Here is a 27902-nt window from a genome sequence, read left to right on the forward strand (position 1 = left end):
GCTGAAGCATTTACTTATCATTTCTGTTTGTGTGCAACTGCTACTTAAAATTAACATTCAAATCCTCGACCATATTAAACTTCCATCTTAGCAATATGGAAAGTATTTTTTTTTCCCCAAAGCTCACAACTGCATAGTACTTAAAAAATGCTGTAGAAGACCTCAGAAACCAGTCAGTAACCCCTTTCCTAAATTCCTGTGTTGCTGTGTGCAGCATGCTTCAGAGTCTAAGTAAACTTGCAAAACACGTTTTTAAAAACAAACTCCCTACCTTGCATTTTTCCCTTTGGAATGCGTTTCCTGTTTGGCCTCACCTACAATTTTCTAAAACATACAGAACTCCTTCCCCCTCGTGGTTCATATGGTCTAGGGGAGTCTCTCAACACGAATCAACATTGAGCCGGTGCGTCCAGCCCCACGTTCACCTGTTCTGTTGACGACCAGTAAGCGGGTCAGTGGGGCTTGAGGTCGTTGACCCGGGGAGAGGAAGTACATGTTTGGAGACAATCCCCAAGCATAGCTTTTTTGGTGTAACCGATAGGACAGATGCTCCAAAAGCTGAGGACCAAAGGTGATGCCGAAAAGCAGTAATCTGCAAGGAGGAAAGGGAAAAGAAAACAACTCAGCTGTAGCAACTACTGCGGGCTTTCCAGTCCAAGCAGGTAACAGTGCGCAAATAGAAATGAGTTACAGGCACTAGTCAAGCCCGTGACCGTGTTCCGCCCGCTCTTTTCTTTTTTCTGACGTGAGGTGGCTCGTGTGCGTCCGCTCCTGGTCTCCGTGCATCTCTAAACCACCTCCCCCTCCACCTCGGAACACGTCTTTCCAGTTGACGAAGTCAGCTGAGGACGACTCTGAAATCTCTCTCTAGTGCCCACTTCTTCGTCCTGTTCAGCCCTGCTTGCCATCTTTTTCTGGAACGCTGCCAGCTGGCACGTCACCAGCGCCCAGGCTTCCTCCGGCCTGAGCCTCCTCCCCTTCCTGCTCCCAGTTCCTGTAAATGACGTTTTCTCATTTGCTCGAGCTTGAGCCCCAGTCGCTTTCTACTCATTGCTCTCCCTTATGTCCCTTTTCCGAATGGCCGAAATTTTCTGCTTATCGTATCATTACTGTTTGCCTCCAAAACCTCTCTCCTACTTTGCAAATTTGGACCTGAATGAGCCTTTTCCTGACCTCTTTCAAACTGCCCTCAAGGTCTCTTTTCCTTGTCTCCAGTGCCTACCATTTCCAAATCTTTTTGCATGGTTGTGCAATTAAGTTTCTTGGCATTCTGTCCTACTTATACCAATTACTCATTCAAAAATAATAAAAGAACCTCATTAGTTCCTTACTTTGTATAAAGCCCACACTCCTTAGCTCTATTTAATGTATTATCAACATTATTCTTACTCTTTCGTACATCCCGTGCTGCAGGATGTCAGCTAACTCGAATTAATTCCAGTTCTTCCTCTCCTCACGTATCTCCATCCCCAAGCTGCTTCCTCTGCCTGCTTTTTCATCCTCCTTTCCTTCCTTAGCTACATGCTCCATCTCCTTACACCAAATTCAAATTCTCCCTCATGTAAGGTTCTTTTTTGGGAGGTCCCATTTGGACATCATTTCTCTTGTACCAGTGCTACAGCTGACGATATTGTCTAACTGTGCACTCCGCTTTTTTTTCTTAATTGGAGGATAATTGCGTTACAATGTTGTGTTGGTTTCTGCTGTACAACACCGTGAATCAGCCGTGAGTATACACAGTCCCCTCTCTCTTGAGCCTCCCTCTCCCCGTTCCCCATCCCACCCCCCTAGGTTGTCACAGAGCACCAGGTTGAGGTCCCCGGGTCATGCAGCAGCTCCCACCAGCTCTCTATGTCACACGCTGTGGGGTGTGTGTCGGTGCGGCTCTCAATTCATCTCGCCCTCTCCTTCCTCTGCTGCACCCACGACTCTGTTCTCCATGTGTGTGTTTCTATTTCTCCTCTACACACAGATTCATCAGTACCATCCTTCTAGATTCCACATATATATATATATATATACACATTAATATACGGTGTTTGTTTTTCTGACTTACTTCACTCTGCATAAGGGATCTAAGTTCATCCACCTCGCTAGCACAGACTCAGATTCATTCCTTTCTATGACTGAGTGATATTCCATTGTTTAGGGACCACAACTTCTTTACCCATTCATCTGCCGACGGACAGCTAGGTGGCTTCCATCTCCTGGCTGTTGTCGCGTTACGCTCCTTCAGTGTACTTCTAATCACCCTCCAAAGCCAAATCTCATGTCTGGTTTATTCGATAAGACATGTAGCAGAGAGTGTTATACAGGAGTACTCACAAATAGTTTTTAATGAATATGTGTCCTGGGCAGAGAGGACTCATGCAAGGAGGTGTTACTTAACAAAGGGCCTGGAACTCTACAGGTAAGTTCCAGGCAATGACTTGAATTCTGTGCTAAAATAAAAACAGGCACAGAGCCACTTTGGGGAAAGAGGCAAATCCTTAGAACCTAGGGCCTGAATTCCAAGCTTCTGAAAAACTGCTTGAACCCTCTGATCATAGCAGATTCTGTCCAAATTAAAAGAAAAACCCCAAACTCTATCTGGTTTAATTACATATTCACCAAAGCAGTTAAAACTGATTTCTATGTGAACTTACGGTTGCCAGAGGGGAAGGAGAGGGGAAGGATGCTTGGTTGTTGGGATGGACACGAACACACTGCTCTGTTTAAAATGGACAACCAACAAGACGTGCTGTACAGCACAGGGGCCTCTGCTCAGTGTTACCTGGCAGCCGGGATGGGAGGGGAGTCTGGGGGAGAGTGGACACGTGTACGCATGGCTGAGTCCCTTTGCTGTCCACCTGAAACTATCACAGTGTTGTTGACTGGCTGTATCCCCTGGACAGAGGAGCCTGGCTTCTGTCCACAGGGTCACAAAAGAACTGGACTCAGCAACGCAACAACAACACGCTCCAATAGAAAATGAAAAGTTAAAGAAACCGTGGTTTCTGTGTTAAAAAGACCACATGCAGTTGCTGGAACTTCTTGCATCGAAGTTCTTCTCTCCTGAGTTTGTTGACATCACACTCCTCATATGAGCCTGAAACTCGCAGGTACTCACATGGCCAGCAGGGCTCTCTTTTCACTCTTTAACTTGAGGAAGCGGACTTTTGCTACTGCACAGAGCTGCTGCCTCCAGAGGGCCAGGCCGCCGACCGTGCTGCTTGCTTCACTGAAGGACGACACGACCTGTTCCGGCTCAGCAAGGCTGCCTGTGTCGTTGGTTCTGCCACTCTGTAACTGCTCCAAAACTGCAGGGCCTACAAAGGATGAAACCAGTCATTTGTAAAGAGCCGTTTGCCATGGTTCAGTCGCTCAGTTGTGTCCGACTCTCCGTGACCCCGTGGGCTGCAGCACACCGGGCTCCCTGTCCTTCACTGTCCCCCGGAGTTTGCTCAAACTCACGTCCCTTGAGTCAGTGATGTCAACGTGCACTATTTAGATTTTCCTAGGATCTTTTCAGCAATTGTTGTCAGAGGAGAGAGTCTTGGGCAAAGATGCAAATAATCTAATTCAGGGCACCACTAGAGAAACTGCTAAGGAGACAGGAACACAGCAAAAAAATAAAAAGATATAAAGACACAATACAGGAAGAAGAAATAACGACATAATAAAAGGAATCTCGTATTTTCTGGGAAAAAAAATAGCTCTGTATCCAGAGCTTTAAAGGACTGAATTCATTCTAGAGAACATAATGATCAGAAATCCATATTTAGCCTGGAAAAATCTATTGCAAGAGACAAACTATCTTAGTATTTTTGACCAAGGAGAATATGAAAGAATATGAAGAACAGAAGGATATGAAATTGGTTGAGACAATATTTTTAACATAGCCATAGCTGAAAACTAGGTAAGTGAACATCGCTTATTCATGTCTGACTCTTTGTGACCCCTTGGACTGTGGCCCGCCAGGCTCCTCTGCCCATGGGAGCCTGGGAGTATTCTCCTGGCAGGAATACTGGAGTGGGTTGCCAGTCCCTTCTCCAGTGGATCTTCCCAACCCAGGGATCAAACCTGGGTCCCCTGCATTGCAGCTGGATTCTTTACCATCCGAGCCACAAGGGAAGCCTGAAAACTAGATAAAGTTACCTCTTTTGGAAGAGAAGCCTAGAGAAATTGATGCTTTGAATGTATGTTCCCTAAAAGTGAATTACACCACTTACAAAAGTTATCAAGTATATAAAAAAGACTTCCCACCTGATCAACCAAAAAAGAAAAGAAGACAAGAGCATAGGCCAGACTAAACACAGCAGGATGAAGGTGAACCAGAGACAAAAGAAATAGCTTAGAGCAGCTAGAGAAGAAAGGCAGAGAACTATCCAAGGAGTAACAATTAGACTGACAGCAGATCTTTCAACAGCAATAGTGAAATTCCGGAGTGGCCGCCACTTCCTTCTCCAGGGGGTCTTCCTGACCCAGGGATCGAACCCGGGCCTTCCGCACCGCAGGTGAATTCTTTACCACTGAGCCACCAGCGAAGCCTACTAGTGAAATAATATCCTCACATATGTCAAGAAAATAACTTTCAACTTACAATTCTAATTTTCTTTTACCCATAGCAGTTACATTCAAAAAACACTATATTGCATATTTATGTGTGCTGCATAAAGACATGGTCTGTGTTCCACAGGCTTAGTAAAATGTCTGGGACGGGAGACAGAATTCAAGAGGTGAGACCAGCATTGAGAGAAGAGGGGAGAAAGCAAGAAGCAGACTTCTCGTCTGCTCTAACTTTTTCCAAGACCACATCGAATCATCGCACCTCGACAGACTTCTCACCTGCTCTAACTTTTTCCAAGACCACATCGAATCATCGCACCTCGAAAATCGTGTAACTTCGTCATTCCAAGTGTGTTTTCAGGACAAAATGTAGCACAGAATGAGAAATTTCAAGGTAAAAAATTATTTATTACCTGATTCATCAAAAGCTGATTTTCCTTCTAATTTCAAGAACACTTCATTCAGTGTTGTCATGGAAACACCATAATTCTCAATGCCCTGGTTGGAACAGCTTTCAAGATCCCTGTAGAGGTCTAAAAATAGGCATAAAAATGTACTAAATTAATATCAGTTGCAACGAGATTGATAATAACTATAGTTTTCAAAGTAGAAAACACTTGTGATAGGACCAATACACTCATCAGAAACAAACCTGTGCTGTCGACAGTCCCTCACTTCTAAAATAAACGATACAGTGTGTTAGTTTCCAGACCTGCTTGGGTATAAGAGTCTAGAAATTTCTGTTTTCATGCCTAGAATACTACACATGTGGGGGGCTTTGGGAAAAAACGTATTCTATTTTATTTAATGTGTTTTTTAAAAATGCAATTGTTAGGCTTCCCAGGTGGCTCAGTGGCAAGGAATCCACCTGCCAGTGCAGGAGACACAGGTCCCATCCTTGGGCCCAGAAGATCCCCTGGGGAAGGAAACTGCAACCCACTCCAGTATTCTTGCCTGGGAAATCCCACAGGCAGAGGAGCCTGCTGGGCCACACTCCATGGGGTTGCAGAAGAGCTGGACACAGCTTAACACGTATGCACACAAACCATACACATATCAAAGGCATTGTATGAGTTAATATGGTCATTATTTCACTGATTCTAAAATGAATACATTTCATCAACTTTTAATGCATCTGAAATGAGCATGTGTTATAAATACTAGGGGGTCATGTGTTAAATGCCAGCATTGTTTCTTTCTGCTTCTTCCCTGGTGGCACGTTCTGAAACTGAGGGTGTCTGAAACTTGCTAAAATACCATAGATGCTACCTGTCAGATATCTTTCCAGGTGCCTGATTTATAGTTAATACTTTTATAATAAACGTAAATGAATTAAAGCTTCATAAAAACCCTATAAAGTTTGTACTAATATGAACCGCTTTTTACAAATGGTCAAACTGAGGTGGAGTACACTAATATAACCTGTTTGGGGTGACAGGGAGAGTACCCGCAGAGCTGGGCTTTGAATCTAGCCAGTCTGGCTCTGCCGGCCGAGTTTGCCTGGCGCTGTATGTCCTTATTAGCCACAGTTGTTGCGGGCTTATTAATTCAAGCATGCAGACTGGCCCAAGACCTTCCATTAACAGTTGGCAACTTCTTGGAACGCAATAAAGCAAACACATTTTTATGGGTTACACTTTTTAGTGCAATCCAGCTCAGAATGCTTGGGGAATGAAACAGCGTATTGGGAAACCGATGCCTCTCCAGCCGTTCGTGTTTGCAGCAAAGCTCTTGATTTTCATATAGGCTGATCATGATCACTGTTGAATTGTGAAGATTATAACGTTATGTCGCGGTGCTTTTAACACCATCTGCCTACAGTGCGTGCTCACTCGGCTCCCATCCGATTCCCCGCCTGGGTGTGCCCAGACCTCTCCCTGCCTGGACCTCCTTCTCATGCATTCCCGACGCAAATTTCCCTAATGCTTCTCATTGTAGCTTGATGTCGCCCTGTATCTCTTGACCGCACATGTTGTAACTTGAAACATAATTAGCATTTTCCTGCCTCAGTGTACTCATAAGTGCTGTTGGAATATTAAACAATAAGTCATAAATAATTCACAGTGCTACGTACTTTGCAAGCAGCGAATGTCAGCCATCATTCTAAACACCACAGTGATCGTACACATCATTACAAACAATTCTGTGGTCTCTTGCATTCTGTTACCTGGAAATTTGTTTGTCCTTTCCAAAGGCAGAATATACTCCAGCTTTTCTTCACTTTGGGCTGTTAATTTGGCATCAGGGACGTGGTGTTTAACAATCGATGTTACACTGTCTGGATCACACGTCTCATTCAGATGCAAACTGATGTTTAAAAAGAGTAAGTTAAGGCTGTTCTTATCCAACGCCACCTATACAAAGAACCCTAGCCTGTGTTTGTTGCTTCATTAATATTTATGAGACAAAACAGTATAATCTAATAGAGGGAGCAAGCCTTAAAAATATCAGTGTAGCCCACGCTGTATAATCTACACAACCTGCAGAGGGAGAAGCAGTAAAGGATGCTTAAGGACAGGTAAGGGGGCTCAAGGTTTGTTATTCGGGAGAAAGAGATATCCGGCTCCATCTTGACTGGGGTCAGGTGGGGGAATGGCGATTTTGTCTCCATCTGTTCAAAATCTCAACTTTTGAATTCTCTCTTTGCAGTAAAGTATGAGTTCTACAAGCCAGAGTGAAGGTGGTAGGAACAAAGAGTGTTAATCTGCTACAGTCATTAAGAACACAGTTCCCATGTCCTGTGGGTCCATATTCCAGATTTAGGCCTCTGAGGATCTATTTTCTACTCTGTGATTGGAAATAATACTCAGGTCTCCAAGAATTTTGGAAGACATAACAAAACACAGTATGTATGGAATCATATAGGTCTTGGCAACATGTAAACCTCAAAATATATTAGCTAATTTTATCTTTTGGAGGGGGCAAAATTTATTCAAGTCAAAGTTGGTCCATCTTCTTGATGAGAACATATACAGTTCTTTATGAAATCATTATAGTTAAGAAACCCTATTATTAGTCACATCCACTGACATTTACCGAGGCTGGGAGTTGCCTGGTGGTCCACTGGCTATGACTCTATGCTCCCTCCCCATGCAGGGGGCCCCAGTTCGATCCACGGTCAGGGAACTAGACCCCACGTGCAGCAACTAAGACCCGGAGCAGCCAAGTAAATAAGTAAATATTAAAATTTAAAGACAGTCAGAGACTTTATCTGACACTAAAAAGAAGAAGAAACTTACTGAGGTTGTACAATGACAAGGGCGTCGTAATGGACTTTGGTGAGACAAACCCCCCAAAATCAATTGTAGCTAAAAGTATCCTGAGTTTATAAGACCCTGTGTGACTCACTCTTCAGGATACCAAACAGGGAGAATGTGGTGGCTTCCCTAAAGGAGCTGGGGACGTGACAGAGATATGAGGCAGCGCGTAACAGGAGGAAGGGGGAGGGACGGTGAGCTACACCAGCTGAGCAGCTGGTTCCTTGTCAGGTATTCATTTCAATATTTTTAGCCTTCACTGTAAAGTAAGTATTATTGTTTCACTTTTTTAACTGAGGATCAAAGAAGTTAATTAAGATGCCTCAGGAAACAATCAAAATAGTGCTTTCAGGGCTGCAATAAAGAGGATGCTTATTGTTCAAGAGAAGACATTCAGAGACCTTCAAGAGCAGATAAGATTTGAACACAGCTAAAATGCGTCAGCACACAGACGTCCCACCTTAGGCAGAGTCAGGGCACTACAGTGTGGGCCCCCTGAGGACAGCCTGTGTTGGTTCTAGTTGAGGCATTTATTCAATCAGCTCTTGCCCCCAGATTATGGTGGATCATGAATTAGATCAAGTTAAACACTTGAGAGTGAATGATGTGAGATCCACTTAACCCCTATATAGTGGGTAATCACTATCTGGTCAAAGCGATGGCTTTTCCAGTAGTCGTGCACCGATGTGAAATTTGGACCAGAAAGGAGGCTGAGCACCGAAGCACTGATGCTTTCGAATTGTGTCATTTGCGAAGACTCTTGAGAGTCCCTTGGACAGCAAGGAGATCCAACCAGTCCATCCTAAAGAAAACCAGTCCTGAATATTCATTGGAAAGACTGATGCTGAAGCTGAAGCTCCACTATTTTGGGCACCTGTTGTGAAGAGCCGACTCATTGGAAAAGACCCTGATGCTGGGAAAGATTGAAGGTGGGAGGAGAAGGGGACGACAGATGGATGGCATCACCGACTCAATGGACGTGAGCTAGAGCAAACTCCGGGGGATGGTGAAGGACAGGGAAGCCTGGCGTGCTGCAGTCCATGGGGTCACAGAGAGTCAGTCACGACTTAGGGACTGAGCAACAACAAAGCACTTGGAGCGAATAATGTGGGATCCATTTAGCCACTGGGGATGGAATGACTTGAATTAATTTTTAAGAAATATTACACTTTACTGGGAAGTATAGGGAGTAATTTACATCACATCTATAATCTTGGTCCAAATTGCAATGTGGGAGACTGGGTTTGATCCCTGGATTGGGAAGATCCCCTGGAGGAGGGCATGGCAACCCACTCCAGTATTCTTGTCTGGAGAATCCTTTGGACAGAGGAGCCTGGTGGGCTGTAGTCCATGGGGTCACAAAGAGTCGTACACGACTGAGCGACTAAGCACAGTATAAACGACGGGAGAGTGGGCAGATTATTAAAATTCTTTGACTTGTCAAAGAAGCATAATAATACCATCTTTCTAAAGTTATTTGGGGAATTAAGTATGATTATATGAATATTCCATATGTAAATATCTTTGGACGTACCTAAAATATAGTCCACGCTTAGTAAGTGATAGACATTACTTAATAGTGCTAAAAGGAGACAGAAAAAAATGACAGGGAAGATGAAGTTAGGGAGAACAGAGAGGAAGCTATTGAAATTGCTGCTGCTGCTGCTAAGTCACTTCAGTCGTTTCTGACTCTGTGTGACCCCATAGACAGCAGCCCACCAGGCTCCCCCATCCCTGGGATTCCCCAGGGAAGAACACTGGAGTAGGTTGCCATTGCCTTCTCCAATGCATGAAAGTGAAAAATGAAAGTGAAGTCGCTCAGTCGTGTCTGACTCTTCGCAACCCTATGGACTGCAGCCTACCAGGCTCCTCCATCCATGGGATTTTCCAGGCAAGAGTACTGGGGTGGGGTGCCATTGCCTTCTCCGATTGAAATTGCTACAACTGGCAAAAATAAACATTAGAAACAGGATAAGAGAGAGGCTGGAGTGTCAATAAATTTCTCTTAGCAAACACTGGGTTGTGAACATATCTTCCAGACACTATTTAAATCTCACTGGTTGTTGTTATTTAGTCACTAAGTCATGCCCAACTCTTTGCGACCCCATGGACCATGGCCCACCAGGCTCCTCTGTCTGTGGGATTCTCCAGGCAAGAACGCTGGAGTGGGTTGCAATGCCCTCCTCCAGGGGATCTTCCTGACCCAGGGATCCAATCGCATCTCCTGCATTGGAGGAGGGTTCTTTACCACTGAGCCACGAAGGAAACCCAAGACTTGGTTTAATCATTCGTATATTCTCAATGTCTGCAATCCCATAAGTCATTCATTCTAGCTAAGAAAGAGAGCAGTTGGTGTTGTTCTAACATAGCTCTCTCAAAATGGTCTTACTAATGGAGCAACCTACGTTAACATGCTAACAGTGATGTCATGCCCCTGACATTTCCAGCACATTCTAACACACAGCAAGGGCTGTACCTTAGATGGTAGCCGATGCCCCATTTCCTCTTCAGGAATAGAGAAGAGCCCGCACACTTCAGCCTTCCGTTGGACATAAACACCTTTCTATCTAAGTTGGAAGAATGAAATAAATTGTATTCAGAGGTTGTTTTTTCACTATTTATTAAAAAAAAAAACAAATTCATGAACAAACAGTGTATTTTAGGAGCACCACTTGCTAACACAGGCACATCCTAATTCTGGCCGTAAGTAAGCCACGTTCTTTGACATCTGATAAATCAAGTGATATGTTAGTTTATTCTTGAATATATTTAGACAAATTGTCATGTACTAAAAGGATGTTTCAAGTCAACTGATATTCCGAATATACTGAATGTGTGCATGCATGCTCTGTTGTATCCAACTCTTTGGGACCCCATGGACTGTAGCCCGCCAGGATCCTCTGTCCATGGGGATTCTCCGGTCAAGAATACTGGAGAGGGTTGCCATTTCCTTCTCCAGGGGATCTTCCCGACCCAGGGATTGAACCCACCTCTCTCGCGTCTCTACAATGCAGGCAGATTCTTTACCGCCGAGCCACCTGGGAAGTCCCCTTCATACAGGATAAATCATAACACATCTTGGGGAGTATGCTTTGTATTTTATAGCAGGTGAGGTGCTTTGCAATAGGATCAGAATCCTTGCTGGGACAATGCCCTCGGAGATGAAGACACTCAGATCGGCCAGAGGACCATCCACCCCCCTGGCTCGAGGGAGCCACACGCTCGCTGGCCCCGAGCTTCGCTACACGCGTTCCATCTGGGTCCCTAAGTCGTCACTGAGATACACGAAGGAAACCCAAGGCTCACCAGCCAGGACGTCAGCCTCATCCATGAACGGGGTGCTGAAGAGGACCACGTGGTCTGACTTCCTCTCTCGCAGGAGATTCCACACCCGGTGTCTCGAAAGAGGGTCTGACCCCGCAGTTGGCTCATCCAACAGCAAAACCTGCACAGCAGGAAAGCCCCTGAAATCGCTTTCCCCGTTTGTGCGATATACAGTAAGTCAGGAGATTAGGAGGGACATGTATACAGTACAGTGTGAAACAGAGAGCTAGCGGAAGCTGCTGCAGCGCAGGGAGCTCAGCTCCGTGATGACCTGAGGCGGGGGCGGGGAGGGAGCTCAGCTCCGTGATGACCTGGGGGGGGAGGGTGGGCGGGGGGGGGAGCTCAGCTCCGTGATGACCTGAGGCGGGGGCGGGGAGGGAGCGCCCAGAGGGAGGGGCCGCATGTATGCGCACGGCTGATGGACACAGTTGCACAGTGGAGACTAACACTGCATTGGAAAGCAACTGTATCTCAGTAAATAAGAATACCCAAAATCAATTAATAAAAAAAGAAAAAGAACAAAAAATGAAGAGCAATATGCCGCGAACTGGTGAACAATACAGCTTTGAACTGTGCGGGTCTGCGTTTTCGTGGGTGGTTTTCACCGCACACCACAGCGCACAGTCCCAGGCTGGATGCGTTTGCAGAGGTGGGACCGTGTGTGCTGAGGGCTGACTGGAAGGTTCTACTAGGATTTCCCACTGTGCGGAGGGTTGCTCAGCAACCCCCCACCTCCACCACCCCCGCCCCGAACCCTGCATTGTTCAAGACTCAACTGTACTTGTAAAATTATTTAGGAGAAATATTTTAGCACCTAACTCTTCATTGGAACAGTTCTCTTCCATTTACCAATTACAAATTAAATGTGATTGCACACCACAGTTTCACAACCCTCCACCTGATTTCACCAGTAATTTCAGGTCGACTTACCCGCGGATTTCCTAAAATGGCAGTCCCAAACGTCAGTTTCCTTTTTTGTCCACCGCTTAAATTTTGAGCAAGAACGTCTTGAATGTTTCCCATCTCCAGATCCTGTAAAACCCGTTGGACCTGACAAAGGACATTGAGTCCACACTTAGACGTTCCTCTTAAAGACACTAACTCCCACTCTGCCGTTCATTGCAAAGGGCCTTGTGGACCTTTTGAGGATGAATTGTGTAGAAACAACACAAACGCATTTAGGGTTTTCTAGGTAAGCACTTCCATTCTCGCGGCTGTGACAGCTAGCTTAGGCATCTACCTGTTGCTCCACTTCATGTGGCTGAATCCCTTTTGTCTTAGCAAAGAGCCTGAGGTTTTCTCTCACGGTGAGGAAACCAAATTGCACGTTGGCTTGTGGACAGACGCCAGTGAGCTTGCTGATGTGTTCTAGGTCAGCCGCTTCTGAAAGTGAGTGATTGTAGATGGTGACGGACCCTGGAAGGGAAACGGTCAGCCTCAGGATAAAGATCCAGGTCTCGTGTGCGAGATTTTAAAACGGAAAGCAACGTGTGTCAATACTAAAGTCCTTTAAACGTTATAACAAGATTATTACAAGGCTTTTAAGTTTACTTGGAAGAAACAATAATGTGCTCAAATAAAAATAATGTGTTCAAATACAGGCAAGGAATAATATCTGGAATATTTGTTCTTAATAGCAACCGGGACAGTTTGCCAGTGAGGCACCGTTGCTAAATCACATCACTGGGTTACATATGAGGCTATTTCTTTACCCTTCAAAGCTTCTACTTTCTCATACTTTGTTTATCCATATTCCTTTTACCTAAAAGGAGTACTGTACACTCTTGATGAATTAAAACTTAATGTTCTCCATACATCCAAGCCCATTAGGAAACAGAAGAGCTACTTATCATGACCTATTTAAGCCACAAAGATTCTCCTAAATGAGTTCAACGGAAATCTGTCAAATAATAACTTGAAGGACCTTCTAAAGATCCTCTCTCAAGTGCCTGAGTGTGGCTAGTAGTTGATGAAACTGCTTGCTGGGGTTCGTGACTGAAACTAGGGAGCAGATGAAAAGCACACTGGGTTCACTTGCCCGTGCTCGTGTCCCGCCGTGCCTGTCTTCTCACCTGACGTTGGGGCCGACAGTCCGCTGAGTATATTTAACAGCGTGGTTTTCCCAGCTCCGCTGTGACCGAGGATGCCCGTGATCTGGCCTTCGTATACCTCCAATACCAGGCCTGGCATTATTCCAAGAAGATGACACTCAGAGCCTGCATGGTAACTTTACAGTCTCTGAAATTTTTATAAATTCTCACAGCATCTGTATATTTGGCTAGCAATACTCAAAATAAAACGCACCCCCAGATTCATTCCTTTAAAATGGCATCTTCTAGGACTTCCCTGGCAGTTCAGTGGTTAACTCTGCCTTCCAATGTGGGAGGTGTGGGTTCAATCCCAGGTCAGGGAGCTAGGTTCCCACACTGACTCCCAGTGGAAAAACCAAAAGGTAAAACAGAAGCAATATGTAACAAACTCAAAAAAGACTTTAAAAACGGTCCATATCAAAAAAATCTTAAAAAAAAAAAACTGCACATTCTATGAGGCACACTGTATATATGCGGTGTTGTCATGATATATATTATTATCTGACTAACAATTTTTTTTCAATGAAATCAATCTTGTCATTAAAGATAGGCTGAGTATAATAAAGACAGCTTTAGGGTTAATACCATGAGTCGAAAATAAACAGTATCATGCTATCCTGTATCCTTCAAACCCGTAAGATATCAGTGGTGCATCCGACTTCCTCAAATTATTACAAGATTTTGAAGTTTACTTGGAAGAAACCATAATGTGCTCAAATAAAGGCAAGTCATGGTATCTGGAATATCTGTTCTTAATCATGGCTGAGACAGTGTAACAGGGAGGCGCCGTCGCTAAGTCACGTCGCTAGGTTACACATGAGGCTATTTCATTACCTTTCAAAGCTTCTACTTTTTCGTGCTTGCCTTTTCCATATGCCTTTTTAAGATTTCTTATTCTGAAAAGAGAGGAAGACGTTTTGAGCAAACGGTAGAGGTGGACAGAGAACTCGTGAGTCAAGCCGCCCAGGCTGTCAGGAAAGCTGGAGGTCCTTTTCCTTCACGCAGGTCCGCGGGCGGACAGAAGCCTCTTGGCTCCTCATCGGAGCCTGCCTCCGTCCTCGTCCCATGCTGAGCAGCTCACTCTCTGCAGGCAGCGTGAGTCTGTGAGTGCCGTGAGGATGATGAGAAGTGACTGGCCCAGAGGAAGCGGGCGATGAGACGGCGTGTAGAGGACCCGCACTCCGGTGGGGGACAGAAGCAAGCAGTGAGCCCGCAAAGAGACACACCGGCTTTGGGGGTCAGACCTCCCTGGGCCAAGTCCCAGAGTCATGTGCCATGCACACCATCCGTGGACTCAAAGCTCACGGCCAGACTCAAAGCACACCATCCGTGGACTCAAAGCTCACTGAGTTCAGCAGTAAAATGGGAATGACATTAACTCTCTTGTGTGGTGGATTTGTAGAGTGAATAAGATCCTGTGTGCAGAGAAGAAAAATGCCTGGGAGACAAGACACTTCCCAAGAAGATGGGAGAAGAGGAAAAAGATAAGAAAACGGAGTACAGAGAAAAAAAAATTTCAAGCACAGTGAAGGTTCGTTCTAAGCCGGGTCCTGTGGATTTCATCTGCATGACCTTCTAGTGACACATTGCAGGAGATGCAGCTTTGATCCCTGGGTTGGGAAGATCCCTTGGAGGAGGGCATGGCAACCCGCTCCTGTATTCCTACTTGGAGAATTCCATGGACAGAGGCCTGGCGGGCTACAGTCCACGGGGTCGCAAAGAGTCAGACACAACTGAGCGGCTAACACACACACACACACACACACACACACAGATATAACCTGTTGTTTGCAGCACAGGGCATAGCCATGGAGCAGGACCGATAGCCCAGGGTTGCCAATTCATAGCTCAAACTCCTGAACTATCTCATGATCAAATATGTGAGGTTGTCTGCCCCCAAGGCCTCTGTTCATTCTGGGGATGCTTTTCCTAGAGCATAGAGCTGCTCTGGCTAACTGTAACTCACAAATCATCAAAACCCTGCTCCCTGCCCACTGGGGAAGACAAAATGCCTCCTGAGCATTTAGGACTTTCTACGCCTCCTCTGATGGCCCCTGATTCTGGCCCAGACATCGGAAAGGATGTAAAAATTCCAGTTTGCAGGGAGGTCACGATTCTCGATGACACAGTCCTGGTACGCCAGGAGTGAGAGAATGCCACCCTTTGGTGTCTGTTCATACTGGACACTTGTTTTCAAAAGTTACTATTTAAAGACTGTACGTATCATAAATGTTCAGAGTTAAAATGGAGGTGGTGAACCAGAATGGTATTGTTTAGGTGTGAGACAAAGGCGACAAAGATGGGCAAATCTTGAGCAGAGATCTGGGGAGTTTCGGTGCTTCTGGTGGTTGGGAAATGGAGCCGCCAGGATTGACTGCAGCACACACAGTATCTCAGAGGGAGACACACCTGCCAGAGCGCCCCCGGCTCGGGTTTCCTTCCATCTCCCCTTGTCTGTGTCTCTTGCTGCTTCCTTCTGGGCTTATTAATCAGGAAGCAAAAGACGAGAGATAAAGTGAATTGCAGAGAAAAGGGGGCTCAGAATAACAAAGATGAGGACTGTGTCTGTCGTAAAGGGAAAGGACAGAGAAAAACAACAAGGCAAAAGAAAAGAGAGGTGATGACGAAAACGGAAATACGAAGGCTATCACTTCGCTGATGGACGTCGTCCTGTCGTAAGATTTTAGTAAAAGCAAATGCGGACAAGATGAGAAGACAGTGCTGTTAAGAGCGAGGCTAGCCTTGGGAATTCCCAGGCGGTCCAGTGGTTAGGACTTGGAGCTTTCCCTGCCAAGTTCCCCTGCTCGGTGAGGAACTAAGGTCATGTAAGCTGCGTAGCAGTGTGGCCCCCAAAAACGAGTGTAAGCTTTCACGAGTGTAGCATCCTGGCACTGAGAGGCACTCTGTCTCCCCGACCTTGCCCGATAGAGCTCTGCTCTCGGACCTGCTCTCCATTTCAGCCTCACATGATATTTTCATTACCTGATGGCTTCTTTCCCGTGGAATTCTGCAGACACTGGTTCAAAAGAGTCATCGGATGGAGAATCTGGATCGATGTCATTCTCGAGGGCCGCACGATCAGCCCTTCGGCGTTGGAACCAAGAAGAGGATTTAAGGAAAAACCAGGGAGGCTGCTGACGTCCGTATTCAGCTACATGAACAGGCGGTAAAGAAGCACTGGGTCAGTCACCACCTTGAGCGCTAGAGCGGCCAGCAGACAGTGCAACCCGTCTGGGAGGGCTTAGGGGTTCCTCAGACCCAGCATCAGGAGCTAGCATTCTTTGGCCGGTTCTGAGACAAGCACTAACAGTGTAGTTATCCTGGGTCTATTATCCTTGATCTATAAATCATCCTTAATCTATAAGGGCCTTTTTCTTAAAGAAACCAGCTAAAATGTTATGGTCCAACAAGATCTTAGAAAGCGGTATTAAATGCAGAATACCGCTATGGCTTATTTTAGAAACTTTGGTGGAGGAGGGGGAATGCTTGATAATTTATATCTAATATGTTGTAGAGTTATTTTAAAGAAATAGAAATGAAATTGTGTTGAATCACAATCATGTTACTACTTACTGGGCAAAATTTTGTCCAAATACAACGTCAATACCAAATAGAGAAGAGCATCAAAAACCAGCATGAAAATAGTAGCTATTATGAGGTACTGGTCGTTTGGAGAATCTGAATGGATGTTAGAATTCACGTCGTAGTCCAAATGGATAAGCTGGAAAAAAAAAAAAAGATACATGTGTGGAATTGAAAAAGGATACCCAGAGCATTAAAAGTTATTATTGTCTTATTTCTGCTAGACATTGGAATTGAAAAGATAAATGAAACATGATTCTGTCTTCATAGAGCGCTAATCTGTTGGAAGATACAGGAAGGAAACCATCTAACCACAAAGCAATTCAGGGAGTGAGTGAAGGTGGTGCTCAGGATTTAGAAGGCCACACTCTGCAACAGGGAAGTCCTCCAGGCAGAGGTGAAAACCAGGAAGCTGATACTGGAGCTGGGCTGCCTGGGGGCTTCATCAGGCTGACTGTGGAGGAGAGGGGGTAGTTCTAGAGGGGGGACGCTATTTGAGACTGAAAGGGAGAGGGCTGAAGTACTTTTGCAGTCAGACAGAAGACAGAAGAATAATTTCTTAGTAGAGGTGTTTGTGACCCCATGGACTGTAGCCCGCCAGGCTCCTCTGTCCATGGAATTTTCCTGGCAAGAATACTAGAGTGGGTTGCCATTTCCTCCTCCAGGGGATCTTCCCTAACCAGGAATCAAACCCATGTCTCTTGTGTCTCCTGCAGTACAGACTGATTCTGTATCACTGTGCCACCTGGGAAGGTTTTTAGATCCCCCCTGGATAACTCACGCAACATACTAAAGGTTAAAATTCCCATTTGCTTTTGTGAAGGTGCAGATTGAAAAGACAGGAAAGGTTTTTCTTTCTCTCTCTCAGCATTACCCGTTTTCTTTTAGATCTGATTAATATAGACTGACACCCCATCGATGGTGTGGTCAGCTTTTACTTTTATAGGGCTGTCCCCCAAAGAACGTTTATTTCATTTAATGCTCAGGAAACGTGACCCTTCATGTTATCAGCAGTATTTGAAAACCAGTAACTCCCTAGAGACATTGTTAAGATTCACTTATTTATGTATTCGTGGCTGTGCCGGGTCTTCATTGCTGTGGCAGGCTTTTTCTAGTCGCGGCAAGAGCAGGGTCTACTCCTCACCGCCGCGCAGGGGCCTCTCACTGCAGTGGCTCCCACGTTGCTGAGCGCTGGCTCTGGAGCACAGGCTCAGCAGTTGCGGTTCCCGGGCTTAGTCGCTCTGCGGCATGTGGAAGCTTCCCAGACCAGGGATCGAACCCGTGTCCCCTGCATTGGCAGGCAGATTCTTAACCACTGGACCACCAGCAATATCCTAGAGCACATTTTTGTTTCTTGATTGGCCAGTTCTATACGAGACTGACCTCCTCTCAAAAAATGTAATTCTAGTTACAACATCATAGCTTGTGCTTAGTCCCTTCCCTGGTGGCTCAGACTGTAAAGAATCCACCTGCATTGCGGGAGACCTGGCTTTAATCCCTGGGTTGGGAAGGTCCCCTGGAGAAGGGAACGGCTCCCCACTCCAGTATTCTGGCCTGGAGAATTCCACGGACAGAGGAGCTGGACACGACTGAGCGATTAACACACACAGTGAGTGAAATAGTGAAATAGTCTCATGAACTCTTACCTGGGCCATTCCAGCAGTGAAAGCAAAGGGGCTAAGAAGACATAAGGTCCACTCCAAAGCTGCAGGAAGGCGTCTGTACAAAGCTGTGAATCCCAGGCTCCCCCAGAAGACAGTGAGGAGGAAGACCACCAGCCCCGTAAGGAAGGGTTTCTTCACCAACACACTCATCAGGAAAGCTAACGTTATCTGAAAGGAGAGGAAGACTCCAGGTGGTCCACAATCCGCTGGGAATCACCAGAGGCATAATAGAAGAGAATTTCGTCATGCAGAAGTATATTTCATCATTGCCCCCAACCTCTAGATACTGTCTCATGCAACGACTCAAATATTGCAAACAGAACAGAGAATATGTGAGCAGAATCAGTGAGAAATGACTGCTAGTTTTCTCTGAGCAAGAGTTCAGAGAGAGAGAGAATTCACCAACTCACCAAAGACAGGCCGTAGAGGAGAAAGAGGGTGAAGACCACCGTGAAGCCAGTCAGGATGACGACTGGGGCATATGTCACTATAATAGCCATCAGAGTGGCTGTGATAGAGATGAAGCCAGTGTACATCAAACCCCAGGACAGCCTGGCATAGAAAGAAAGCATCAGTTCAAAGTGCTACTATTCCATCCCTCAATTCATTCATTTTTCAGCAGCTGTCTTGTGAAGCTTGCCGTATACCAAGAGCAAAGAGAACACAACATCTTGTAAGTTAGAAAACTTCTCTGCCCCTGAGTTTCATCTTCTACTGGAGAAGGTAGCAATAAAACAAGTTAATGGGTAAAATAGGTGGCTAATTTCAAAATAAGACAAATAACCTGGAGATCAAACCAGTCCATCCTAAAGGTGATTCAACCCTGAATATTCATTGGAAGGACTGATGTTGAAGCTGAAGCTCCAATACTTTGGCCACCTGATGCAAAAAGCCAACTCAGTGGAAAAGACCCTGGTGCTGGGAAAGATTGAGGGCAGGAAGAGAAGGGGGCGACAGAGGATGAGATGGGTGGATGGCATCACTGACTCAAGGGACATGAGTTTGAGCAAACTCTGGGAGAGAGTGGAGGACAGAGGAGCCTGGTGTGTTGCAGTCCATGAGGTCACAGAGAGTCGGACATGACTGAGCGAATGAACAACAACAAAGCTGGATATTGTAACAAGAGTAAATGGGAGAGGTTTCCAGTGGAAGGCATTTATGATGATTGATTTGTCAGTTCTGGGCCTCCTCTTTCAGTAATTACATGAACATCATGGAACCAAAACCAAAACAAACAAAACAGATGATGAAGCAGGGATCAGCAAACGTTTCCTCTGAAGAGCCAGACAGTAACTATTTCAGGCTTTTCAGATCATAGTCCCTGTGGCTCCTGCGGCACTGCCTTCCTAACACAACGGTTTGGCCATGGCTGTGTTCCACCAAAAATGTATTATTTGTAGATGCTGAAATTTGAATTCATATAGAGATTTGGTGCCATAAAATATTATTGTTTTCATGATTTTTTTTCAAACCTGGGTGAAAGCCATCCCTGGTTTCTGTGGCTGCTGTTCAGCGGCTAAGTTACGACAGACTCTCTGTGACCCCCTGGACGGCAGCACACCAGGCTTCGCTCTGCTTCACCGTCTCCGGGAGTTTGCTCAGATTCACATCCGCTGAGCTGGCGATGCCATCCGACCATCTCATCCTCTGCTGCCCTCTTCTCCTTTTGCCTCCAGTCATCCCTCATTTTGTAAAAACAAATGGACCAGTCAGTTTGCCAGCCCCTGACACAGATGACTAGATAGAGACTGAACGTAGACACATTTATACACACAGACATTGGATATAGATAGATACACGTATTTAGGTGGAAATGAAGATAAGTTTTGTTTGTCTTTTTATTTATTTATTTTTTTTTGCGATTGATTTCAAAGAATCAGGAAGAAAGCTTCTTTATAAGGGAAAGAATAAACTCTCCCCTTCTGTGAAGCTTGTTTAAGCTTTCTCTGCTACACTGTACCTATCTGACCTTGAAGGTAGTCACTTATCTTGTTTAAACTTCCTTATCCTCTGCTGAAAAAATGATGAGATAATTAAATGCAGTGCTGTATTTTATGCATTTAATGTGGCCACTGGTTTGTAATGGAACCTACAGGCCCATTCATCCATTCCTACGCAAGGCACTACTTTATGACAGCATCAGGTTTAAATATGATACTTTTCGGGTCTAGGGTGTCCGACCAGCTAACTTGTTCTGTGTTGCAGGATGGAGCGTAGCCATGGGGTTTACCAGAAGGCCGACTCTCGAAGTCCCATCATTGTCATCAGCGGCTTCATGAATTGTCTTTCTTGTGCAACACTGACTGATACGTAGTATATGAAGGCAGAAAAAGAAATAACACAGAAGAAAACGAAAAAATCAGTCAAAACTCCTGCTTGGGCAACAAAAGGTAGTATCTTCATATTTATACCAGTCACTGACATCAGGTTTTCCATCACCGAGTGATTCGTTGTGATCTAAAGAAAGACATCGGTGAGCACAGTGTTAGTGTTAAGCTAATTACAGCCTCATGCATTTGGTCTCAATTATAGAAGTTATGTGCATTCACTCCACGTTTACTCTATATGTATGTCCATCATGATTCGTCCCCTTGTAAATCCTGGAATATACTAGATTTTGTGTCAATTCCTTAGAATATCCTTACTTAGTATCTTCAGTGAATAAAATTCTACATGCATGTGAAGTCACCTCTGAAGTGTCACTTTGGTTAGTTAGTCTTCTCTGATACCTCTCACCAGAGAATCCTCTGCCTGTGGCCTGCCTCGCCATCACTTCCGTTCCATGACAGAGCCGGGACTCTCACTACAACTATTTATTCCTATTTCTCTCCCCCATGATCCAAGATCCCTGGAGAAAAGTGCCTGCGTTCTACTTCTTTCTTAATCCTCAGTGCTCGGCGTAAGGGTTAGTTAGAGTAATTACTCAGCCTGTTGTTCCATATCAAGTGACTAAATTAATTAAATGACAGATTGATTCGATCACCCTCTATGAAAACCAGATTTTCAAAGCAGTTAGTTTCTTTGAACTCAATACTCACTTCTATGATGGCAGCATTAATAGCAGCTTGAAAAGCTACAAAGCCTTTCTCCCAGAACAAAGTACCTTCACAAATGACACTTTCATCCATTATTTGACAATGAGCTTTAGGGGGAAAAAAAGAAAAAAAGAAAACACCTATTATGATGAGATAGGACAGTCTGGGATACAGGGAAAATCAGAATTTCAAAAGTTCCAAAATACACTTCTGGTCCACAATAATATAATGGATGGTAAGTGTTCTCAGGGGGGTTCACCCAAGAAGAATATACCAGACATGCTTTATCAATGTTCTTAGGACCCGCTCTCAACAACTTTTCATTAAATCTTATCATCCATTCTCTCCATTAGTTGAGACTGTTTTGTTGAGTTTTGTTCTTCTGTTGCTTGTGCCAATAAAGCACTACTTTTTTAAATGACTGGAAATCACTGAGCAAGAACATTTTCTCGAGGTTTTATTTAGAGGTAGCATAGGAATGATAGCAATATAATTTCTTAAAAAAATACACTTAAGATCATAGGCTTTATTTAATAAGAATGAATCTCACGTATGTTCAGAAATTAAACTTTATGTTGTATATGTTTGTAGACAGTAGACATCTACCGTCACATAGGCCTCCTTGTGGCTAATGACAATATAGCAAAAAATAGATTTTTTTTTCCAATAGGAAGGTTACCTGAATGGTCTCTGTGCTCCTTCATCGTGGGGATTCTATGTCCCCACAAAAACTTCAAATGGTATGAGAAGGCGTCGTTAAAGATGACTCTCACCGCATCTGTAGAATAGTTCAGCTCCAGCTCGCCCATGCTCTGCTCATCAGGCCAGCCCGAGATGGTCCTCCCTGCCGAGTGAGAGGAGCGGACAGCGGCTGAGATCTCTGTGTGGCCCAGAGACAGGACTGTGGCTTCGGTTTGGGGCAGCCTCACTGCCCCAGCCTTGGCCCCTCCGCTCTGCAGGGGCCGCTGCCGCCCTCTGACAGGGTCCCTATTCTCTACTCGGGTCCATCAGAGACCCTATCCCTACCCCTGCCATTCTGAGGTCGCAGCCTTGTCACCTAGTTTTGTTGGACACGCTGCCCTTGGTTTTGAGGCAGGAGATGGATGGGCCCCCGCTGGAGCAGTGGAGACAGCCGCTCCAAAGCAGCAGGAGCGAGGAGAAGCAGAGTCCTGTCTGCGTATGAGATAAGAGACCGCAGATCCCTCATTCCTGAGCTCAGGGAGACCCTCCTGACTACACATGCGTGGGTAGGCTCCTGGGAGGTCAAAAGGGAGTGGCGTCAGCCTTCCCATAGGCCTCATTGCTAGACTCTGTCTTGGCCAACAGAGGCGGGCACACATGGGAGCGCCAGAGACAGACCGACCCCGACTCAGGCTTGTGCGGAGTCGTGTCCGACTCTGTGTGACCTCGTGGACCGAGGCCTCCAGCTCCTCTGTCTGTGCGATTCTCCAGGCAAGAAGACCGGGGTGGGTTGCCATGCCCTCCTCCAGGGAATCTTCCTGACCCACGGATCTAGCCCGTGCCTCCTGGGCTTCCTGCATTGCAGGCAGATTCTTTAACCACTGAGCCATGGGGGAAGCCGAATACAGACTCAGAACCAGGCAAAGCAAGGTGATGGGCCAGAGGAAACCCAAAAGAAGTATTTGAAGAGATTAAAAAGCCACGCTGTCACCACCTCCCAATCTTCCCAGAGTCTTCTCACAAACATATGTCTGAATGGTCCTGGACTGTCTCATTTTGATAAGGAATACAATGAGGATGACCTTTTTAATATAAAATTTCTTCAATAGAAGACTAGTAAACAGTAAGAAAATCTCCTTGATACTCGAGAGGAATATAAATTAATGTTAATTAAATCTAGATACTTGAACGTTGAACACAGTTTATCAAAGAAATTGCAAATGAATTTGTGTATTTTGCAAATAAGGAAATTACCATGAACTGCCTAAAACATACCTTTTATGAAAGGGGCAGAAGCCAACTTGTTCATTATCTCCTGGGTGGTCTTGGATTCAGGAGCAAATGCAATAATGTAATCAGAATCATTAAAATTATCTACCCGTCCCAAGTTCACAGCGGGCAGTTGAGGGAAGTCATTAACTTGGTGTAAATTAGAGGAAAACAGATGAGCAAACAGTACTAGGAGACAGGAGAAGAGCCATTCCTGCAGAGCAGGGGGAGAAAAAGGAAGCAAGTCAGCAGTTGTTCTACCACGGCCTGATCAGAGACAAACGAGTTAAAAACTCATAATTCTGTTGGGTTGCTTGGGCATTGTTTTTCCCTCTCTTCCAGTTTTTAAGTGTTTAAGTGTTTCGACTTTCTTTTGTCCTTTAATCTGTGTATTTTGAAATATGCACACCATCCCTCAAGACAGAGTTGTAGTGTCAATTCCAATTATAACTAATAATTTAAGTTTATTTACTTGAATGCAAGTGTTAAAGGCTGGATTGCTTCATGAATGGTCATGTTGACCCCTGAGTGAGAATGATAAAGAAATGTTCATTGGAATGAAATAGACAATCCGCCTCCATAATCAGGAATGAAGTGGTATATTTATTTTCTGCTGCCCAAATGCAAAATAAGATAGCTCCAAAACATTGCTTCATGAAAAGAATTTTAAAAGCCTTTGTCATCATGATGGCGTTCTAGAATTGGAAATGTACTCCAAAACACTGCTTCCCGAAAAGACTTTTAAAAGCCTTTGTCATTGTGATAGCATTCTGGAATTGGAAATGTACCAGAATTGCAAATGCATTTGAAATCTGATAAGAACACAATTTATTGTTCAGTTATAGGGATCAAATCCAGGTCTTCTGCATTGCAAGTGGACTCTTTACTGTCTGAGCTACGAGCTGCTGCTGCTGCTGCTGCTAAATCGCTTCAGTTCTGTCTGACTGTTCGACCCCATAGACGGCAGCCCACCAGGCTCCCCCATCCCTGGGATTCTCCAGGCAAGAACACTGGAGTGGGTTGCCCTTGTGTTCTCCATGAGCTACAAGGGAAGCCCATAATTCTAACACATGGCCTTTAAAAAAGGTATATATCTTATTCACCAGATGATCATCCTTTAACTCTTATGTTGGTTTGTTTTTACACCTGTATCTGTTTAGATAAATAAATTCACAGATATAATCCTTATACTAAAAGAGATAAAAAAGACGTAAAACATCTCTATAGCGTAGACTCCAGCTTTTATACGTACATAATCCTTCCTGCACACAGGGATCTTTGTGTACTTTAATCACTGCAAATTCACGCGCTCCGTGCATATTGGTTGGAAGAACACGTGCACACTCGCAATGTTCAGAAAGTGAAGTGTTAATACATCCTCTCTTGAAATATGGGTATTTTACAAGTGACTTTAAATTAGATTTTTCTGAATTTATTAAAGTTCCTACATGAATAGCATGCGATCATCCTTATGAAGCTTACTACAAGCAAGAGTTCAAATGCCATTTTCCTTTCCTCTTTGTTTTTCTGCTCATGGTTTCTTTCGAATCGACATCATCTCTGTCCATAGTACAATGGTGCAAGTGCTACAGTTTGTTCTTGGAGGTTTTATTTTTTTTGTTTTAATTTTGTATTACTTTTTGGATTAAGTTCTAATTACTTTCTGGATTAAGTAAATTTCTTTCACTTTCCTGCTGAATTTTTGTACTTATTCCTTTATGAGATTCAAATGAATTCAGATGTAATTGGTACCTCAGTAGGATAAATATTCAGGCTTTATTTTTATGGGAGTTTATTTTCATAACTTTATTTTTCATGGAGTTTCTGAGTATAAATTCTTTACAAAATTCTTCCAATAAGATGTGTCATAATGACATATTTGAAAGGAATCTCACTTGAAATAATAGCAAAACTCCGAATTTGAAAAAAAAAAAAATCCAGCCTGCTAATTAGAAATAGAATGTCTATGAAAGAGTAAAGAAAACAGATAGAGTGTTTGTACCCAAAAAAGTACTCTGTCCTCTTTTAAATATGAGATGACATAGACTCTGAACCGTACCGACAAGGTCTCTCTTTTCATCCTCCATTTCTTAAGAAAATTCTTGCCAAGAAGCGCCCTCGTTTGCTGGCCCACGCTGAAGTGCCTCTTGCTCATCCTGACCTGTTTATTTTAAAAGGAGAAAGTAAAGGGAGAAAATGTGAGGGTTGGACATAGAAAACATTGAGCAACGCAGCCAGAGAGAAGCATCCCAGCAGCTGCTCCCAGTTGCTCAAGGAACAAAGGGAGCCAGGAGAGCTGAAGAGCGCGAAGGGATGACGCCGCTCAGGGTGAGACGGAAGAAGACTCCCAACAAGTGTGCGCACGCGTGCTGCACGTTGACTCCTCATTAGACTGAGAAAATTAGAGAATGCAATAGAGCCAAGTGTTCAGTTCTTTAACAGGGATAAAGGAACGTTACTGCCAGCGGGAGAAGACCACACAGCCGTTCCAGCGACTCATCACCAGCTCATTGCTGCTTAGCAACATCCTGCTGTCAGTACTGCTCCTGGTGTGTATGCCAAGGAGATTCCCACACATGTGCACGCGGGGACCTGTACCAGGATGCCCTTCATAATGTAGAGTATTGGGGTGCAATGTCATCAAGTTGGAATGGATACAGTTCATAGCATACCAGGTAGGATTCAGAGGCGGTAAATCAGTACCCACTGATCCACGAGGAGAGATTTTAAAACACAGTGCCAATTTAAAAACTGGAAAAGAAGGTTGAAAGTGATACCGCTACATCATTTATATTAATTAACGCATGCATGCTCAGTTGCTCCGTCCTATCAGACTCCTTTGCGCCCCCATGGACTATACCGCCAGGCTCCTCTGTCCTTGGGATTTCCCAGGAATACTGGAGTCAGTCGTCATTCCCTTCTCTAGGGGATCTTCCCGACCCAGAGACTGAACCTGCGTCTCCTACATTGGCAGGCGGGTTCTTTACCAATGAGCCACCTGGGAAGTCCGTATTAAGTAATACTGCGTGCAGTAGAGAACATCCAGGACAATGAAAAGGTGACCAATAGCCATCCAACATATATAACCAGCACCTACAACTCAACCCCCCCAAAAACAAACAACCCTATTAAAAGTGGGCAGAAGAGCTGAAGAGACATTTTTCCAATGAGGAGAGGCAGAGGCCCAAGAAAAGACGCTCAGTATCATATTGGTAATCATCGGGGAAAGGCAAGCCCAAACTGCAATGAGATATCACCTCACCATGGTCAGAATGCCGTTATCAGAAACACCACAAATTACAAATGTTGGTGGGGGTGTGGAGAAAAGGGAACCCTTGAACACTGTGCATGGGAACGTACATGGCTGCGGCCAATGAGAGAGCCATGCTAAGGTTTCTTGCAAAACTAAAAACAGCACTACCATATGGCTGAGCAGTGCCACTCCGGGCATATATCTGAAAATAACAAAAACACCGATTTGAAAAGATGCACGCACCCCAATGTTCGGGCTTCTGCTGTGGCTCAGCTGGTAAGGAATCCGCTTGTAATGTGGGAGTCCTGGGTTGGGAAGATCCCCTGGAGAAGGGAAAGGCTACCCGCTCCAGGATTCCTGCCTGGAGAATTCCACCCACTGCGTAGTCCATGGTGTCGCAGAGCCGGACACGACTGGGCGACTTTCACTGTCCCTTCCCGGGTGTTGACAGCAGCATTATTTACAGTCGCCAGGGTGTGGAAGCAGCCCAGTGTCCACCAACAGAGACTGGCTAAAGAGGACGGAATATTACTCAGTTATGAAAAATGAAGTTTTTCCATTTGCAACAACATGGATGGACTTGGAGAGCGTTACGCTAAGTGAGATAGGCGGACAGAGAGAGACACATGCTGTGTGACGTCACATGCGTGTGGGATCTAAAAAGTATTACAAACTAGTGAATAAAACAGAAAAGACAGACTCTCACATACAGAGAACAAACTAGTGGTTGCCAGTGGGGAGAAAGGGGAGGGAGACACGGGGGGCGGGTAGGGGAAAGGGTGTATGGGAGTGTATGGTTCACGTGTGTGAAACTTTTGAAAACTGTAAAGTACCTGATGCAAAGAGCTGCTGCTGCTGCTGCTGCTGCGGCGGCGCGTCAGTCGTGTCCGACTCTGTGCGACCCCGTAGACGGCAGCCCACCAGGCTCCTCTGTCCCTGGGATTCTCCAGGCAAGAACACTGGAGTGGGTTGCCATTTCCTTCTCCAATGCATGAAAGTGAAAAGTGAAAGTGAAGTCGCTCAGTCGTCTGACTCTTCGAGGCCCCATGGACTGTAGCCCACCAGGCTCCTCCATCCATGGGATTTCCCAGGCAAGAGTACTGGAGTGGGGTGCCATTGCCTTCTCCGGATGCAAAGAGCTAACTCACTGGAAAAGACCCTGAAGCTGGGAAAAACTGAGGGCGGGAGGAGAAGGGGAC

General features: G+C 45.0%; 1 protein-coding gene across 9 annotated transcripts in view; it reads right to left on the reverse strand.

Moving 5' to 3' along the window:
- Positions 1-27902, reverse strand: part of ABCA9 (ATP binding cassette subfamily A member 9) — a 62871-nt gene that overhangs the window by 31767 nt on the left and 3202 nt on the right. For 6 of the 9 annotated variants that reach the window (XR_011467855.1, XR_011467856.1, XM_070388983.1 and 3 more), the window contains exons 2-20: positions 25510-25611; positions 23457-23664; positions 22180-22344; positions 21504-21607; positions 20696-20922; positions 18876-19017; positions 18448-18633; positions 16793-16940; positions 16202-16370; positions 14054-14115; positions 13202-13312; positions 12370-12545; positions 12060-12179; positions 11112-11250; positions 10282-10372; positions 6716-6855; positions 4962-5081; positions 3110-3308; positions 426-592 (exon numbers count right to left, since the gene is read on the reverse strand). Coding sequence is in view for 7 of the 9 variants with exons in the window: in XM_070388983.1 (XP_070245084.1) it covers positions 426-592; positions 3110-3308; positions 4962-5081; positions 6716-6855; positions 10282-10372; positions 11112-11250; positions 12060-12179; positions 12370-12545; positions 13202-13312; positions 14054-14115; positions 16202-16370; positions 16793-16940; positions 18448-18633; positions 18876-19017; positions 20696-20922; positions 21504-21607; positions 22180-22344; positions 23457-23664; positions 25510-25611 (2776 nt within the window). In the remaining 2 variants the exon portion in view is untranslated. Of the gene's footprint in view, positions 1-425; positions 593-3109; positions 3309-4961; positions 5082-6715; positions 6856-10281; positions 10373-11111; positions 11251-12059; positions 12180-12369; positions 12546-13201; positions 13313-14053; positions 14116-16201; positions 16371-16792; positions 16941-18447; positions 18634-18875; positions 19018-19937; positions 20135-20695; positions 20923-21503; positions 21608-22179; positions 22345-23456; positions 23665-25509; positions 25612-26946; positions 27215-27536; positions 27818-27902 lie in introns of those variants that run through there. The other 3 variants (XM_070388980.1, XM_070388981.1, XM_070388984.1) reach the window with 3 other exon arrangements.

Source organism: Bos mutus, chromosome 19 (assembly GCF_027580195.1).
Source record: "Bos mutus isolate GX-2022 chromosome 19, NWIPB_WYAK_1.1, whole genome shotgun sequence".
Classification (NCBI taxonomy): domain Eukaryota; kingdom Metazoa; phylum Chordata; class Mammalia; order Artiodactyla; family Bovidae; genus Bos; species Bos mutus.